The sequence below is a fragment of the Onychomys torridus genome, chromosome 13 (assembly GCF_903995425.1).
Source record: "Onychomys torridus chromosome 13, mOncTor1.1, whole genome shotgun sequence".
Lineage (NCBI taxonomy): Eukaryota > Metazoa > Chordata > Mammalia > Rodentia > Cricetidae > Onychomys > Onychomys torridus.
This window is the reverse complement of record NC_050455.1, coordinates 5,586,421-5,605,620: the sequence shown is the minus strand read 5'-3', so window position 1 is coordinate 5,605,620 and position 19,200 is coordinate 5,586,421. Positions and strand designations below refer to the sequence as shown.

Below are 19,200 nucleotides of genomic sequence, written 5' to 3'. Positions count from 1 at the left end.
TTTGAAAATAACTATGTATTTATAAAGCAGAAGTAATTTATTTGAAAAGCTATAGAAGACTCTAGACTTGATGCTCAGTGAAACAGATAAAAACAAAACTGATATTTGTTTTTAAAAATTTGTAATCCTTTAGAAGCATTAGAAATGAACAGGTGCTAATAAATAATTCCTGAGTATATGCAATAGCAAATGTTCAAACTAAGCAGCAAATCTTAAATCTTAAAGCACAAGTTAAAACTATAGCTCAATTCCCACTTTTAATACTTTAAAACAAAGCTAACATAATTGATTAAGGAGAGCTAGTTAGTGCTTGCCTGCTTACTACTGACTTTATTGAATGTCTGCAATTTAATTTAGGTAATTAGAGGAAAAATGAACAATAACTGACATTTAAGCCAATTTCACACAGGAAAAATATTATGTCTAAAAAATTCTTTTGGAAAATGTGTAATTTCTATTTTTAGGAATGCCCTCAGTTGGTAACTATTCTGTAGGAAGGAATTTTATTATAAACAGAAAACATCTCTAGAAATAAATAAATATTCACCCCTTGGCTGTTTCCTTTAAGCTTAGATAATTCAGAGAATTTTTACAGTTAACATATTGTATAATTATATCGTTTGTGTTTCATCATTAAGAACTGAAAGCACAAACATATTTCTCAATTTCCCCTAAAACAGGGTTGCCAAACTACAGCTAACAGGTCAAAACTCATCTCTTTTTAAGTACAAAGTTTTATAGGAATCCAACCAATGGATTAAAAGTTTGTTTCTCCCTCAAAATGCATACAGAAATTCTGTCCATGACTTGGTTATGACAACTGGAGTGTAGCCTTTTGAGAATAATTAATCATGAGGAATGAGGGAAGAGTAGATCACATGAGGGTACAACATAGAAAAAGCCATCCAAAGATCACCAAGGAGGCCCTGGCCAGAAATCCTGATGAGCATCCAGATCTGAGGTCCCCACTCCAGAACTGTGACAATAAGTACGTGTTACTGAAGCCTTCAAGGCTATGGTATTTTGTTATGGAAGCCAGAACCCAGTAAGATACAGTCCTGCTCATCTGTTCATATGTTGCTCATGTTTGCTTCCCACCTGGAAGAGTTCAACATCTGTGACAGAGATCACAGGGCACCAAGTGGCAAATCCCATCTGCCCCTATGTGGAAAAAAGCTGCTGATTACTATCTTACAATGTCTTCAAATCGTAAGAAAATGATCATACAGAGATCAAAAGATGGCTCAGTAGTTAGGAACACATACTGCACTTGCAGAGGATTCAATGGACTTCCTAACACCCACACTATAAAGCTCACAATCACCAGCAACTCCAGCTCTAGGAGGACTCTACATGTCTGACCATGCAGGCAAACTCCCTCACACTAGAGTATATATCATACACAGGATACATATATACACAGAATTAAACATAATATTTAATTTTAAAAATATATCACTTAATAAAGATGAAATCAAACTGGATAAAGGAAGTGGAAGGGGAAGAGAACTGGGCCAATGCTCTGGATAATACGGCACTACAGGCACACTGAAGACAGCATTTTCTCAATGGAGGCTCCTCTTCCCAGATAATCTAGCTTGTGTCTAGCCAGGAAAAACTATTATTAATCACAGTTGCTCACACACACAAAAAAATAACATGGCCTTAATTTAAATTATAAAAGTGTTCACCATATCACAGCTAAAGTACTTACTTATTAAATGTGAAATAGACCAAATGTGGTATAATTCATACAAAATCTCTTATCTGTCTCTCATTCCACTTAACATGGGATCATACAGTCTTTCACATGATACCGAAATCTGGCTCCAAATAAGAGTACATTCTCTTCCATTTTCTTAAATTCACTGCAGCCACCTAAAAATCACCCTGTACCTACAGAAAAATCTTAATATTCTAGCTCAGTTTTCTTTTACAGTGGAATTCAGCTTTAGGGTTGATGCAAGGAAAATGGGATTGGTTCTTATTACATATTCCTATAATTTGCAAATACAACATTTAATAATAACTTCCACTTGTATACACATATTACTAAGAACCAACAAGGAATAAGATTTTTTTAAAAAAGTACACATATTCTTGTGAAATATGTATCTCTATTACTCAATTGCAAAAAAACGAAAAAAAAATATTAACTTCTATTATCTATCCCAGAAACAAAAGGCTGAAGTAATTATTTTTAAAATAAAATGTTTTATTCTGTAATACTCAGCAAATATCAGAATATTTCTAGATCCTTACCTAATCCTTAGAGTCTGGCCATGTCTTTAGATAACATTTCCCCTCAACAAACATTCCTATCAGGTCAATACCATGATTCTATACTTACCAATGTCTAAAATTCTCTTTTGTAGAGCTCCAATGAAAAGAAATGGTTCTTCTTTACATGACTGAATAAGTGTGCCAACAAATTCAGAATGTGTTGCTAAGATACAGGCATTTTCTTCATCAAGGTTAACCTCTGCCATGCAAGTCACATCATTGATATCATCTTCACCTCTAAAGGGACAAAAAATTATAGTTTGTGGTTGTGTTTGTGTGTGTGTGTGCATGCGCCCACGTGCACACATGTGCATGTGTACACATAATTTCAGAGTACAAAGAAACATAGGTCTTAGACAAGTATGGCAGTGCCCACTATAATCCCAGTATTTGGGAAGTGGAGGCAGGAAGACCAGGAGTTAAATGTCATCTTTGGCTACACAGCCAGTTCAAGGTCAGACTCTGAATGGGGGGGGGGGGGGCAAAAAAAAAACATAAACAGATCTGTCTTATAAATAGTATTATTTTATTGAGTTTATCAATGAAGTGAACTGAAGAATGCTATCTTTCTCCTTAAGCTTTCAAAATTAAACTGGCATAACAAACAGAAGAGTAAGTTTCCTGGAAGAGAAATCAGAAGCTGCTGTGTTCCAGAGTTTATCTTTTCCTCTCTGGTAAGGGAGACACACCAAGAGGGATGTGGACTTAGTCCAGTCATCCTCAAATCCTCTACAATGAAAAACAAGGAAATGAAAACGGACTCTTTGCTTTCATCTAGGATTGTTAAAAGCTCCTCAAGATTTCCCCTGTGCACTCCTCTACTATTCCACTTAATGGCAGTAGAAATACTCGATCATAAAAAGTCATATTACATAAAGTCCCCCAAGAAACTATTTATCTGCATAGCTATTCTGCAATTAAATTTTTAAATTGATTTTGTTCGTATGATTCACATTCTTTGTATACTTCTGTACCGAATGAATTAACCACACTCTCAAACAACTGGCTACAAAAGTCCTATATTCAAAATATGCATATACACACAAAAAAACCAAACATGTTATAGGTTGGGGTTCCTTGTTTTATAATAGTAAAATTAACCTCATAGGATTGCATCTATATAGTACTAATGAGAGGATAGGTATTTAAGAGAAGAAATACAATAAAATTCCCTCTGAGCATCCTTTCCACCATATGTAATAAGTCTAGTTACTGATCACGATTCATATGCTAATTATACAAAAGTGATTATTATATTAAAGAGTAGTCCATAAAAAGTGGGCAAATGGCACATCACAAGTCTGTGTCAAATAGATTTAAATCATATATCCCCTGGTGATGATGCATTTGTGTAGAGAATAAATTAAAATTGTCAAACACTCAAGAAATGAAGGCCCTTGGTGTACACTTTAAAAAATCAGCACATTAAAGGTGAGGAAAAAAATGACCATAAAACATACACAAGAGAGCTGAATAAAGAAAGGTGCCAGACACACAGCGTAAAGGTACAAAAAGAACAATGGCTTTGTCATCATGCAGCCCACTAATAGCTCAACATTTAAAAGTGTGTCTGTACTAGGGGAAAAGAAAAAGAACAAATAATATCGCAAACTACTATTAACACATTCACAATAAAGTAGATCCATCTATTAAATGTCACAAAGTTCTCAATGGCTCTAAATATCGACTTCCAACTGATATAAATCAAGTGGAATGTACAGATTTAAATATTTAAACACAAAGCATAAGAATGGCAAAAATAATTACCTAACCAAGGATCAGATTCTAAGTAAGAAAAAATCTTTTAAAAGGCCTAAGTGGAGCCTAGCAACTGGTTCCTACGAGTGAGCAGGAGTGACGAGTTTCAGTGTTCCACTGTGTGGTAAAGGGACAACAGAAAACAATATGAACATATGTTACAAACCAAACACAACACAAGCATCTTGAATGTTTTCACCAAAAAGGAATGACAATTAAGACTGAATACATTACTCTGATTTGAACACTGTACAATGTATGTGTTATTAAAACCTAACACAGTACTCGTAACTGTGTAACCTTATATATCAAGTCCCAGTTTTCTGAGGAACAACCAACCATATTGACTTCCAAAGTGGCTGTACAAGTTAGTACTCCCAGCAGCAGTGGTGGAGTGTTCTCTTTGCTCTACATCCTAGTCAGCATGAGCTGTCACTGGTGTTCTTGATCTTAGTCATTCTGACAGGTGTAAGAGATAATCAATCTACCTCAAGAACCAACTATATATAACACTCTTAGGCATAAACTCAAAGGACATCTCATCCTACCACAAGGACACTTGCTTTAACTATGTTCATAGTAGCTTTATCCATAATAATCAGAAACTAGAAACAACCTAGGTAGGTGTCCCTCAACCAAAGAATGAATAAATAAAATGTGGTACATTTACACAGTGGAGTATTACTCAGCTGTAAAAAACAATGGTATCATGAAATTTGAAGGCAAATGGATGGAACTAGAAAAAAACTCATCCTGAGTGAGGTAACCCAGACCCAGAAAGACAAAGATGGTATGTGTTCACTTGTAAGTGAGTATTACCTATAAATTCAGGATAATGATGCTACAATCCACAGACGCAGAGAGGCTAAGTAACAAGGAGGGATCAAGGAGGTCTCTCAGGGAAGGGAGACCAGTATAGCGTTCACTCGTAGAGCTGGGGTATCTAGGATAAGCACTGAGATCATAATCCGTACAGGTAATATTATATAGACTGAGCAGGTTGTATTTATATCTTTAGGAATGTATATGTATGTGTATAATAGCAAAGAAAAGGTGTCCATTATTTTGAGATAGTGCAGGGTTGTGGGGGAGGGGGTACATGGGAAAGGGCGGGGATAAAAGTAGGTAAGTGATGTATTGTAATTTCAAAAAATAAAAATTATAAATAAATAAAAGTTTGTGCAGCTGGATAGATGGTTCTGTGGTTAAGAGACCTTGCTGCTCTTGAAAAGGACCTAGCTTTGGTTCCCAGCACCCACATAACAGCTTACAACTGTCTCTGGCTCAAGTCTGGGATTTAGACACCTCAGTGAACACTGTATACATGTGTTACACTTACTTAGATGCAGGCAAAACATTCATATACTTAAAATAAAAAGAAATAAATCTTTAAAAATAAATAAAAATCACTACATAGAAACAATTGAGACTGAATACTTATAAATGAGATTTGTGTGCAGACCCACACAAATAGCATCTTGCTTTTCTGTTAGAGTTCCTACAAGCTCCTATTGGGAACTCAAACTGGCTTTAGAGATCAGTTCCAGGCCTATGTATTACAAGTTCAAAAGCCAGTACCAGACTATAACTCAAAGAGAAGCTCTTCTTGACAAAGAAGAAACTAAATAGCCAGTAATTACTTTTTGCCCACCTTGTCCCAACCTAACCACAGTTCCTCTGGTACAGCTAACTGTAAGCACTACCACAGGAACAGGGGGACCTAGACCAGAAGAAGAGAAGGTGCCACCATGAAAGTACTCGAGCCTTTTCAAAGTTCCTCCAGCGAAGGAGGCAGACTGTAGGAGAGCAGACAGACTAGGACAGATGCAAGGCTATCATGAGTAAAAGCCACGGAGCCAAGTCTTCCAGTGTAACACAGGGTCTTCTAATGAAGGTCTGTGCCATATAGTCTATTGTTTTAAAAGACACTCAGGAAAGAAAACTTACTAGTTCAGTAGAGAAGCCGTCAAAAGTCTGTGGAGTAGCACATCACACAGGTCAGATACGAACCACTTGCCATGTACTTGCCTCTGAAACTCCTCTAATTCATTTGTTTTTTATGAAGTCCAATACTTCTCAATGTCTACTGCCTTAAATTTCGTCTACTATTAAGCTCTGCAATAGCACTAGACGAATTCTTCTGAAGGAGACAGAATTACATGCCTTTCTTGTTCCAGCCCACATGAGGACCCTGGCTTTCCCCTCGATCTTATGTCAGTAAGCTTCCAGCCTGGTAATCTTGATTCCTGTCTAATCTTCAGCTTGCCCTGCTCTCTTATCTTTAGCCAAAGCCTGATCTATAAGGTAGGTTCAACTTCAATTACATATTTTTAAGACATCTGCCCAATTTATCTTTAAATATTTCAATTACTTCTCAAATTGGCACAACTTTTAAACTTCTAAGAACATATTTTTGCCCATTACAATAGATCTTACTATGGTATCTAATCTAATGTTCAATGTATTTGCCTCAATTTCCAACAAAACTACCCTTATTGATTATATTCCTAACAAAGCAGTATATATCTTGCACATAGATATTTAAAGAATGTTTATGTGCCTTACAATAATGTGCTGGTTGCCTAGGATGATATAATTGAGCACCAGAAATGAGTAAAAAATGGCAGTCCTGAATCAGTTTGTCTACTTGTTATCCTGACTTTGCCAATTACTAAGTAAACTGAGGTTTAACTTCTCTGAAACTGTACTTTCAATAAAGGATAGAATGCTAATTCCTACCCTTAGACTGAGGACTAAAGAGGGAAGTTACATCATACAAATAGTAAGTCCACATGCTCTCAACTTATTATAAGGGTGGCACTTCCAACAACAAGTCCTTTGTAAACTATAAGCTTCATAAATTGAAAATACACTTAATATACCACACATCATAGGTTAGTTTAGCCTCCTGTAAACAGTTCAGAACACTTCCACTATTCTATAGTTAGGCAAAGTACATACACTATGGCAAAAACTACATAAAATGAGAGGGAAAGGAAACAGAAGAAGAGACTACAGAAAGATCCAGGAAAATGATAATAGGCTCTTGGCTAGCACCCCGGGCAGTGGAGGAAAAGCATGAGTGGGTCTTACTTTTCCTGCTGTATCACCTTTTGAGTCTTGTGCTAAGTAGTATGTAAAATGCTTTACATATTAGTCAAATAAGAATCTCTTTCACTACCAACAAGGTAAGCTAGGGAGGTGGTCCACACCTAGTTTCAGCCACTTAGCATCTTGCCTGTAAGGTCTGCCTTCTAAGTTCTCTCCCCCAGTAGTCATTCTGCTCAACTATGACATGTTTATAAACACTCACATAAACTTGATCATTTCTCTATACATATTTAAGTTAATTTCCACACAGGAAATTCTCCTCAGCTTTTTATTAACTAACATGTAGCATTACATACTGAAGTATTTCTCAGAATTTTATGTTTTTAAAATTTATTTATTATGGGTGTATAAGTATTTTTGCCTGCATGTATGTTTATATATATACCACATGACTGCCTGGGGCCTGTGGAGGCCAGAAGTGGGTGCTGGGTCTTCTGGAATCGGAGTTGTGGCCCAGATCAAATGCTGTGAACTGAAGGTCACGCAATCAGAAACACCCATATACAGTACTCACAGTTTCTATTCAGTATCATGAAAATCAGAAATCTAAGAGGTTTTTAGTTCAAAGATGTTGCGATTTTTAAAGATTAATTTCTAAAATTGTGTGTGTGTGTGTATGAGAGAGAGAGAGAGAGAGAGAGAGAGAGCGGAGGCATACATGAAGGTCAAGGACAACTTGTGGAGTCACTTCTTCCTTCCATCCTTACTCCTGTGATCCTACTCAGGTCACAGACTCCATGACAAGCGCTTTATCTTCTGAGCCACCTCATCACCAGCCCTGTTTTATTCCTTAAAAAGCACACCTGTATGATAAGAACCAAACATGGAAATGCACCAAGCTATAAAAATTAAGAGTATTGGTTCTGGAGCTAGAGACATCAAGGTTTATAGACTCTGCCCAACAATGGTAAGGTGACTGACTGTGTTGTGACTGTTTCCATCTCTACTCATCAGTTGTCCCATCTAAAAAATGAAGATGAAACCCTATCTCTATTAAGTGGACTTGAATGAAAAAGTTAAAACTGTATTAGAAACTAAGCATGTATATAATTTTTGAAGGATAAAATAATAAGCCTGTCATGTTAAAAATAAATAAACCTCCCTAAAATACACTTTGAGTCTCATACTCTCACATCTGTTAGTAATATAATGTACTCATAAACTGGAAAACAACTGTTCATTCAGTTATTTAAATAATCTAAATTAAGATTATTATACAAAACTTAACTCATATTAGCATCTCCAACAACTATGTTAGAATATGTAAGTGCTGATAAGCTATTAAATTTCCAAAATTTTAATTTTGCTTAACACCCCAAACCTTATTGAGAAATTTTTATTTTATTCATTTTCATTAAAATGCTAAATCCTCCAATCAGCATAACAGTAGTTTATCTGTCATTTGTTCATTTAAGTCAAATGGTGTATAATAAAAAGTGGTCAACTGAGCTCACAATCCAAATACAAGCACAAGAAACTACTGAGAAAATCTCGTCACCATAACATACAACAGAGGATTCTGTCACCCTGACTATTAAACAGGTATGTCCCCAGTGTCAAGGGCTGACAAAGTGGTTTGTACTACCTCATTAAGAACAATCTTTCTCTCTTAACTACCCCTTTCCCTTCTCTTTATTTGATGTAAGCGACTGTGTCAGGGATAAAGAGTAAGTGGCCACCAATATGCTGAGGTGACACAAGAAGCCACAGCTGATCGCTGTGAGGCACCCGATGCGTCACCTCCATCGCTTTAGAATCATCAACAGCTTACACAATGCAAATGGCTAATAACCTAACACCAGTGCCTTTTTAACACCCCGAAAGAGGTGTTACATTTTGAGAACAGTAGGTACTTATTAAACTGTGGCGATTATCAGACAAACTTAAAAGGTTGTTAAAACAGATTCCAGTCATTTCTAGTCTCCAGATATTTCATTCTGGGTAAGCCTGGAATAGAAAATTCAGCAAGTTTCTTAGGTAACTCTGAAATTGCTGATCTATAATATACTAGCAAACATTAAGGCAGTTCAAAATGTTTCTGTTAGACTTTTCCTACATTTTTATCTCTCTATTACATTAGTTCTGCTAAGAAATTTGTAGCATAAATCACAACAGCATTATCAATGTCTGATCTTTCTCAGGGATAGGCATGACCAATAAAACTAACTCCACCCAACATAGCTTTAACCCGTGCTCATGGTGTACTCACCTCTAAGGTTTGTCATCAGTTCATTATCTTTATGTTAGACTTGTGTTTAGCAAAAAAAATAATTTTCCTAAACATCATTCACTATGATAAACTATGTCTGCAATACAAATTATATTAGTAAATTACCATGTGCTGTTTGTACTTGCTTTCTAAACAAGACAGGTCCCCTAATCTCAGACTCAAGCAGGTTTATCACGAGTGCCTTCAAGACCCTTTGCTGGGGCAGGTTGACTCCCTCTATTTATGACAGAAAGAAAGAAACACAACAGCAGCTAAGGCATTAGGAAATTACACCTAGAATTTCTAATGGCAATTACAATTTGCTATCGTATGTTATAAAAATCTCTACAGTGGAATGGGAAGCTGGAAGCTCATTCAAGGAGAGAACTCTGTTCTGCTTAGGACTCTCAATTGGTTACTCCAGCATGACTGTTATCAGGGCTTCTCCAGTCATTCCTGCTGAACACTGTAAATATCTGATTTGATGGTGGTATTTAGCTGCTATTTACTATGTTCTTTTAATTGCCATGTGCACAATAAATTCACTCACTCAATATCTAATGTATGGCAATTGTAGATAATGTTCTGTACAGAATAGTGTTCAACAGCTTTGAAAGACTTCAGGGTCTCATCTCCAAGCCAGTTTGTGCAGTACCCTGTGGCATGTCAGGCATCTAGCTTCCATTTTTTAGTTGGATTTTAACAGCATGTCTGATCTAAAGTGGGCTTAGCTAACATGAATGTGTTCTCTGCCTCCTTACTAGCTTCAAACACTATTTGGAGCTCCAACAAACATTGTTTTCTCTCCTTTAAAAAAAAAAATCACTAGCCTGAAATGATTAAACATTGTATCAGTAGCACATCAACAATACATACTATTAATGGATTTGTACGGACAACACACAATACACAAGACAAGATGCATATGTTTAAACACATTTAAAATATATTAGAGAACTTGATTACCCTTGCAATATGGAAAAACTGAGTATCAAATTTAACAGTAATATAAACTATGAAATAATATTATTAGTTTGTTCTAGATGAAACCTGAATCTCTGGTGCCCTCTGGTGTTTTAAACACTACATGACTTCTAAAATTCATCCCAGATACACCAAGAAGTTAAATACAAACAGGATTTCTTAGTGCAAAAGGCACAAATCCACAACATAAATTTAGATTAACCAGATATCTCTGAAAAACAACAACAACAAAAACAAAACGAAGATATCAGTCTGTATTACTAAATCCAATCCAGTTTACCTAAGACGGGGTCTAATGGTATTTATTATACTACTGTTCTTTCTTACTTAATATAAGTCAACATTAAGGGTATGTTTTTCAGTTTCTTTTGGAATAAGCAGCAGTGATACTATTTCCAAAAGAAGCACAAATTTCTTAAACACACTGCAATATGTGTAAGATTACATATGATCCAAATTATTAGAAAGTATTTTTAAAGCATATCTCAGTGCAAAAATAAGACACCTGATTTAAATAAAAAAGACACCAAAAATAAAACACTGTAGTATGTGTTTTAATGGTGCTAGGAAAACTAATATATCTACACATAGAAGAATGAAAGTAGATCCCTAGGCCCTTTGCCCCCTAAGAAAATGAACTCAAAATGGATCAAAGACCTTAACTTAAGACTTAAAACTGTGAAATCATTAGAGGAAAATGTAGGGAAACACTCAGAAAATAATATAAACAGCTGATCAATGGGGCCTCATGAGATTAAAAGGTTTCTGCACAGAAAAGGTAAGAACATAACCTAGAGAATGGGAGGAAATCTTTGCTGGATAGGTATGACAGAGTATTAATATCTAGAACATCCAAAGACTAAACAAAAAGAAATCAAATAACCCAAAATAAATTAGCTTATGAAATGAAAAGACACTTCTCAAAGAATGAAAAATAAATTAAAACTATATTAAGATTTCATGTCACCCAATCAAAATAAGAATCAAGAAAAAAGTAAATAAAAAATGTTGGCAAAGACATGAATAGAAGGGAAACTTTATACACTGCTGGTGAGAATTCAATCTAGTTAAGACACTATGGAAATCAATAAAGAGGTTTCTGAAATGGGCAAAAATGGAGTTAAAATATGACTCAGCTATCCTACTCCTGAGTATTTACAGAAAGGACTTCAAATTCAACATATCACAGAGATGCACATCAATGATTATTGCATGCACAATAGCTGTATTATGGAACCAACCCATGTGTCCAACAACTGAAGAGGAGAAACGAGAAATGCAATTGATGTTTTTGAGACATAAGAAAGAAGTTTTATCATTTTAAGAAAATGGATGAAGCTGGAAATAATCATTTTAAGCAAATTAAGCTGGTCTCTGAAAGACAAATATAAATAATGTTTTCTCTTTTTTATCATTCCTAGATTGTTTGTAGCTACATAAAATCATTTATAAATATATGATAATAAATTAGTGGCAGAATATTCTAAGGATACAAAAAAGATTACAAGAAAGGAAAATGTAGGCATGAGAGGAATATGGTCAAAGTATAATATATTCTTACAAATATTCTTTTACATAGTAAAACATCATGTATAATGAATATATTCATTGAAAAATATTTAAGTATATTTTAAAAGGGGAGGGGACTCAGAAGATTGCTAAGTGGGTGGATGTGCTAGCCACATTAAGTGTGAAGACCTGAGTTCAGATTTTCAGAACCCACTCGAGCCACATGTGTCGTACAAGTCTCTGTAATCTCAGGGTTCATAATGAAGCAACAGATGGAGACAAGAGAATCCCCAGAATCTGAGGACGGCTAGCTGGATAGACAATGAAGAAACCCTATCTCAATCAAAGTGGAAGGCAGACACCTTCCTGTATGGTTGTCTTCTGACCTCCACACCCACACTTTGGCACTTGTGCCCACATCCATACATAGAAATGTGCATCCACATGTACACACCCACACATACACAATGCAACACAATAAAAATAAATATATAATTTAGACAAGCTTTAAATACAAGCTGAACAAAAGAACTCACAAAAAAGATTTTTAAAAGTATCTAGAAATAGGTAAGATTATAAACACTCCTAATTTTCAAGCAAACACACACACACACACACACAAGTAATAATAATGTAAATGTTCATAGATAATAAAGGAGAGAGGGAAATATACACAGGATAAACAAATGGTAAGTTAGATAAATACCTGAGACACAACACAGATGTCTGAAGAAGTAACTTTACAGTAACTGGCTAGGTGAAGTCTCTCTAAAGGACTGTGAAATGTACAAGCCTCTGGATGAAGACTAGGGGCAGCTATCAGTATAGTCCATGACTACAATCACTGTGGGAACAAAATTTTAAACCTAGAGACTGAGACTCTAATACCAACACTCTTGATTACTTTCCCTGACTATGGAAAATAACCTTCCAAATTACTTATGTAACTGTGAACAGGTTTTCTTCTATCTATGAAAAAAAATCTAATAAATATAACCATGGATCTAAGTGCAAAATCCTTTACATATCAAAAAGTCAGTGTTTCCTCAAATTAACCTAATCAAATGATCTCAATACATTATTTTCATGGAACTTTGAAGCTGATCCTAAAATTCATGTTCAAGAGGAAAAAGAACAAATAATACCAGGGTAATTTTGATTTTTAAAAAAGTACCAGAGTAAAGAAATTAACTTAAAAAAAAAATGCCACAGTGAGGAGATCAACTATAACAATGACCAGCTATAATACTACCAATAAGAGGGCCCATAAGATAACTCATCAGGTAAAGGCAGTTGCTGCCCTACAATGTAAGCCTAGCCACCTGAATTCAATTCTCAAAACCCATGTAAAGGTGGAAGGAGGGAACCAACTCTACAAAGTTGTCTTCTAACTTCTATACACATGCTGTCCCACACATTTTAAATTTGAAAACACACACACAATTTAAAATTGAAAACATCCAGCCATGTGGTGGTGGTACACGCCTTTAATCCCAGCAACTGGGAGGCAGAGACAGGTAGATGTCTGTGAGTTCAAGGCCAGCCTATTCTACAGGTCAAGTTCCAAAACAAACTCCAAAGCTACACAGCGAAACCTTGTCTCGAAAAACAATGACAAAAAACTCCAAAATTGAAAACATCCAAATAACAACATAAAAATAAAAGTAGTATTACTTAAATGAAATGTGCTCTCATATAAAACAAATTTATGACCACAATGGCATTTCAAATCAGAAAGGTAAAGCACTCCTAGTGACTAGTGTTGAAGACAAAAATCCATTGGGAAAAGTTACTATCAAGAACTGAAGGGGTAAAAGCAAATGCATCTAAGTGAGATACATCTGTATAAATAATACCCAACAAAATACAGAAGCACATCACTAGGAGCTCATAATAGGGAAGATGTTTTAGAATTCAAAAGTTGTAACATGATTTTAAAATTCCGTATACGAAAAACACTAGAAACAAAGTTAAAGCTAAAAGATCGGGAAAATTTTACAACATAAATAATAATGCATTACTGCTCACCGCATACAAATATATTTGGAAATAAGCAATCAAAATAAAAGTGAGCAAAAGTCATTAGCTAGAAACCTCCCGTTCTTACATTTCTGCATGTAGGTAGACTAGATTTACTGAAGAGCAATTATACAACACCAGAATTAGACCAGCTCAGCGTAAAATCACTGTAGCCACAGAATCTGTCAAGAAACATTTTTAAAGCACCATGAAAACCAGCAATGAGCATATCCTGAAGGAAGAACAGCCTCCTAGGCAATTCCCTGAGGCTAATACAAGTCTCTGGTACAGTGGGAAGAAGTATCTTGAGCTGTCTGGATGAGAAATGGAATAAAGTGGCCTCCATTCGTCTCTGGTTCCTACCACAATGATAAACCTTCTATGGAATTAAGAAAACTGAATTTAGATCCTCAGGTCAATTCTGACTTACCCAAACACTAAAGATAAAAATTTCAACTATAGTTTTCATTTCTAAATGTCCAACTTAGATAATTGTTGCTTTAACACAAACTCAGATTTAAATATTAGTATCCAACATTTGATCATGTAATAGTTGAAGTCACAGAAATTTCAACCATGTTGCTTTTCCCTGTAATGTGACTCAGGATGACTTTGCTGCACATCCTCATCTCTAAATGTGAACACATACACAAATACCATGAAATAATGTAATGACATCTTTAAAGTGCTGAAAGCCCCACAAATGTCATCCATAATTAAAATCTTCTTCCTGACATCAGTCTACATAACCTAAAATAATCTTAAAATATTAGAAATGATAAGAAAGACCAGTGGTAAAATCTTTTTAGAACCTCGAGTTTCTTTATATTAGTAAAAGAAAAGGCAATTATCAAAACTATTACTTATAATAACAAAAAGGTACTTAGAAATACACATCTATTGGATATATACAACAAAATTGTATACATCTATATAAATAAATTACAACACTTTATTAAAGGTATTAAAAAGACCTGTGAACTCAAAGTCAGGCCAAATGAAACCCTACAGAGATTGGGGGAACTCAACAAGCTGAGTTTTAAATATATAGGGAATGGCAAAAGCCTAAGTACAGCCAAAAGTAGGAAGAGGGAAAGAGGAATGGAAGTAAGGAAGACAAGGACAGAAAGCAGAGGCAGCAGGCACGGTATCAGTTGCCTGAAACCCCAGAGATCAGAAGGCCACAGCAGGAGAACTGAAATTGTTTTTTTCTATTCCTGTAACACTTGTAGAGTGCCCAAAACTCACTGTGTTCTGCATAGCACTTTATTCTTCAGCATGGGCTACAGAGTGAAAGATCATACCCTACCCAACAGTAGGCATGATAACAAGGATGGGAGGAAAGACATTAGGTAGGGTATTTGCTAACTGAAAATTTAAGCCCTTAAAAGCCCCCTGAAATACATATAAGAGATGGTATGGGTCAGTGATTCTCCAAATTGGAAATAAGAACCCTAGTCCATAACACAAGAAAAGTCCACAAGAAAACTTAACAAATCCTGCTGACATGAATATTTAAATAGAAGTAAAACTTGGAAAAGTTAACAGTAAAGTCTACTCATGCTCTAGTTGGAAGTTCTCTTAAACAATGTCAAAGGACTTCAAAAAATTAGCAAATTCAATTACTTTAAAATTAAAAATGTCAGACCAAACTATACCATATAAACGTGACCTGTAAAACACTAACTGTATATCTGAACAAAAACTATGAAAGTTGTCAGGTTTATACACAATCTACTGTTTGTAGACCAGTATCTTATTATCAGGATATGTGTATATATACATATATACATTCATATGTATATACATATGAAAAACTGATAAGCCACAACAACTATTCTTCAAGTTTTCTGTAAAGGGATTAATTAGGAAGCTGCAAAGGGACCCAGGTATTGAGGAATCAGTCCCAAGCCCAGAGCCTCACTGAAGCAGATCCATTTCTCAATCTAGTCTTTTCCTTGAGTATATGGGGATTCTTGATATGGACAAGACACTAAACAGACACAAAACCAGCAGCTGCTAAGGGGCAGATAAGCCAACAGAGCACAAGGTAATTCTGTGAAGACAAAGACAGAAAGTTAGAACTCAGAGTGTCCAAGGCTTGAAGCATGGGCTATAAACCATATAAAGCAGTGAGTTGTTTACCAATGACGCATTCAAGGAACTATTAAAGAAGCCTCTGGTGGGGAGAGGAGGGAGCTCTATGCAAAGCACAATAAATTTAAAGTACTAGGGCAATGAAACCTGGGGTTCACAGTCCAGCAAGGAAAGGAAACCAGTATAAGTCCCCACTAAAATCTTCAGGGATTACCTGATGGGGGACATCTTGGAAAGTTGACAAGTGGCTTCAAAGGAGCTGCTTCACAGCTTAGACTGAGATGACCCCTTAGGGTTCCCTTCAGGCCTCTGAATGAATTCTCTCTAAAGGGAAACCACAAAACCCTCCTGCAGCTGTTTGCAGGAGAATGCCCCCATAGGCTCCTATGTGTGAATGCTTGGTCTCCAATTGGTGGACTATTCAGGAAGGATTAGGAGGTGTGGCCTTGTCAGAGAAGGCAGACTTTCAAGTTCCAAAGGCCTATGCTAGGCCCCATCTCCAGTTCTCATTCTGCCTCCTTTTTCTGGATCAGATGTAGGCTCTCCCCTACTGCTCCAGCACCAAGGCAGGAAGGCAGGCAGGCAGGCAGACAGACAGCCTGATGCCAAGCTCTCTACCAGGATGGTCATGGAATTACTCTCTGAAACTGTAGCAAGTCCCCAATTAAATGCTTTCTTTTATAAGCTGCTTGGGTCATGGCATCCCTTCACAGCAATAGAACAATAAGAAATTTTCCAAATAACCTGGGTATTAGAAAAACTAGGCACTGGCTTTACAATAACTTGATTAATTATTAATTATTCCCATTGACGGAAAGATAAATAACTATACCTCAAAACAATAATCTGTTAAAAAAAAAAAAAAGGGCTTCCATTTTTGTCAGTTGCAAAAATGTTTAATTAGTAACAATTATAAAACACTTTTAAAAACAAACAATGCAGGTAAAAATTGAAAGGATGTCAACCCTGGGGGATGGAAACAAATTGAGTAAAACAGGTACATTTCTGTTTTATTATCTGACCACTCCTTTATGTATGTTGTCACATTCCTAGCGCCCGGAGGGATCCTAAGAACAAAAAATACATAATGTAAAAATTGACAAGAGTAATGGAAAAAGAAGCAGGCTGACAAACAAAGTTAGGTATTTTATTATTCATTTTGAGTAAATTATAGAAAAAGCTACAAAAGTCTTTACAAAGTCAGGATGCAGATCACAAAATAACATTTAAAAACCTACCCAAACCAAATGCTCATGAGACAGTCATCAAGACTTACCACAATGAGGTTTCCTAGCAAATTTAAGAAGACTAAAAATGTCCAGACTATGTTCTCTGGTCACAAAGTGCTTAGGAAGGAAAAACACAACATGCAGAGTCATCCAGATAACCGCAATTCTAAAGAAGCAGCCGAGCACTAACGAGAACAGAAGTAAAGCACAACTCTTCATCTTCGGTACTTGGGGAAATTTGGCATTTTTAAATGTTTACATCAAGAAAAACTGATTTAATGAACTAAGTTTCCAACTTTAGAGCCTAGGACATGGGGAGCACCTTGACCCTGAATCTAACTACCTATGTTAAGAATCGGATCAGTGGTAGTCTGGAGCCCAGGGTGGAATGTGAGAACTGGGTGGTTAAAACAAAACAAAACAAAACACCTTTTGAGCTGTTGAAAATATTCTTTTTATCTTGATTATGGCACCTCATGCACAGGTTTAGCCTTTTGTCAAAACTCACTGAACCGGCAAACACTACTGCATAAATGCATCATTGTCTCCCAATGTTTCCTCCAAAACCAATAGAGAACAACAGCGCAGCCTGAAGACAAAGACTATCCAAACTACAAATTATTCTAAATGAAAAAGAGAAATAAATCTCAGGGTAAAGCCACTCATCTATGATGCCTGATATTTGTCCCACATGCCATGGGCACCTACCTCAAGCCTTGTAGTAAATAACAAAGGCTCCAGGAAAGAGAAAGTAGAGGTAGCAATTGCTATAAGGACAAAATACACTATCAGAGAAGGGCAAATATACTCCAAGTCAGAGAATAAATGGAAAGAGATTCTTGACAAGAGAAATGTAAAAGGAGAAACACCGTTTTTAAAGATTAAAGTTAGAAAAAACTCAGAGTGCTACAGTAAAAAAGAGAAACTACAATAAAAAGACCTTATATCAAAAACATCTAGCCCCTAAAAAGATGAACATCAAAAGGACTTTGAAATTGGACAAGGGGTCCTAGAACCAAGCCCTAGGTATATAATGTTTATTTTCCCTATACCTAAGCATCTAAAATAAAGTTTTAAAACGACAATAAAAAGAATCTATATCAAAAAAACATCTAGCCCATAAAAAGATGAACATTGAAGGACTTTGGAATTGGATAAGGGGTCCTAGAATGAAGCCCTAGGTATATGATGTTTTGTTTTTTTTTCCTACACATAAAAATCTAGAAAAAAGTTTAATCTGTAAAAAAGGCACAGTGAGGCTAATCAGTAATAATTCTAACAATACCCTTTAATAAGGGTTTCATGTGTTTTTCTCAGTCCTCACACTTGTGGTCGTATTGTGTTCCCTGAAATATTGTGCACCCCAATAAACTTATCTGGGTTCAGAGACAGAAGAGCCACAATATTAAACATAAGGATAGGCAGTGGTAGTACACGCCTTTAATCCTAGCATTCCAGAGGCAGAAATTCATCTGTTCAAGAATACAGCCAAGCTTGGTGATTCACACCTTTAATCCCAGAAAGCGAGCCTTTAGTCCCAGGAAGTGATGGTAGAAAGCAGAAAGGTATATAAGGCATGAGAACCAGAAACTAGAAGCATTTGGCTGGTTAAGCTTTTAGGCTTTTGAGCAGCACAGTTTAGCTGAGAGCCATCCAGTCAGAGGAGGAAACAGGATCAGCTGAGGAACTGTCAAGGTGAGAAAGCTGTGGCTTGTTCCGCTTCTCTGATCTTCCAGAATTCACCCCAATAACTGGCCTCAGGTTTGTTCTTATTAATAAGATCATTTAAGATTCCTGCTACACACACTAACCTGTACTCACCCTTGGAGGAATTGGATAGAAGACAAGGAGATGAAACAAAGTGAGCAACACAGGCACTGGGACACAGCCTAGACTACCTGAACGGACGGACTCCTTCCATAACTGTGGCGGCTACCAACTGACCAAGCAGTGGGCAGCATATCAATTTTGCACACACTAGACAAGGGATGGGTTACCTGC

The 19,200-nt window shown here is 36.1% G+C and overlaps 1 protein-coding gene across 4 annotated transcripts in view; it reads right to left on the bottom strand.

Annotated features, from left to right (window-relative positions):
* Window positions 1–19,200, bottom strand: part of Taf4b (TATA-box binding protein associated factor 4b) — a 118,601-nt gene that overhangs the window by 58,511 nt on the left and 40,890 nt on the right. For all 4 annotated transcript variants that reach the window (XM_036205292.1, XM_036205294.1, XM_036205296.1 and 1 more), the window contains one exon: window positions 2,351–2,520. In XM_036205292.1, coding sequence (XP_036061185.1) covers window positions 2,351–2,520 — 170 coding nt within the window. The remainder of the gene's footprint in view (window positions 1–2,350; window positions 2,521–19,200) is intronic.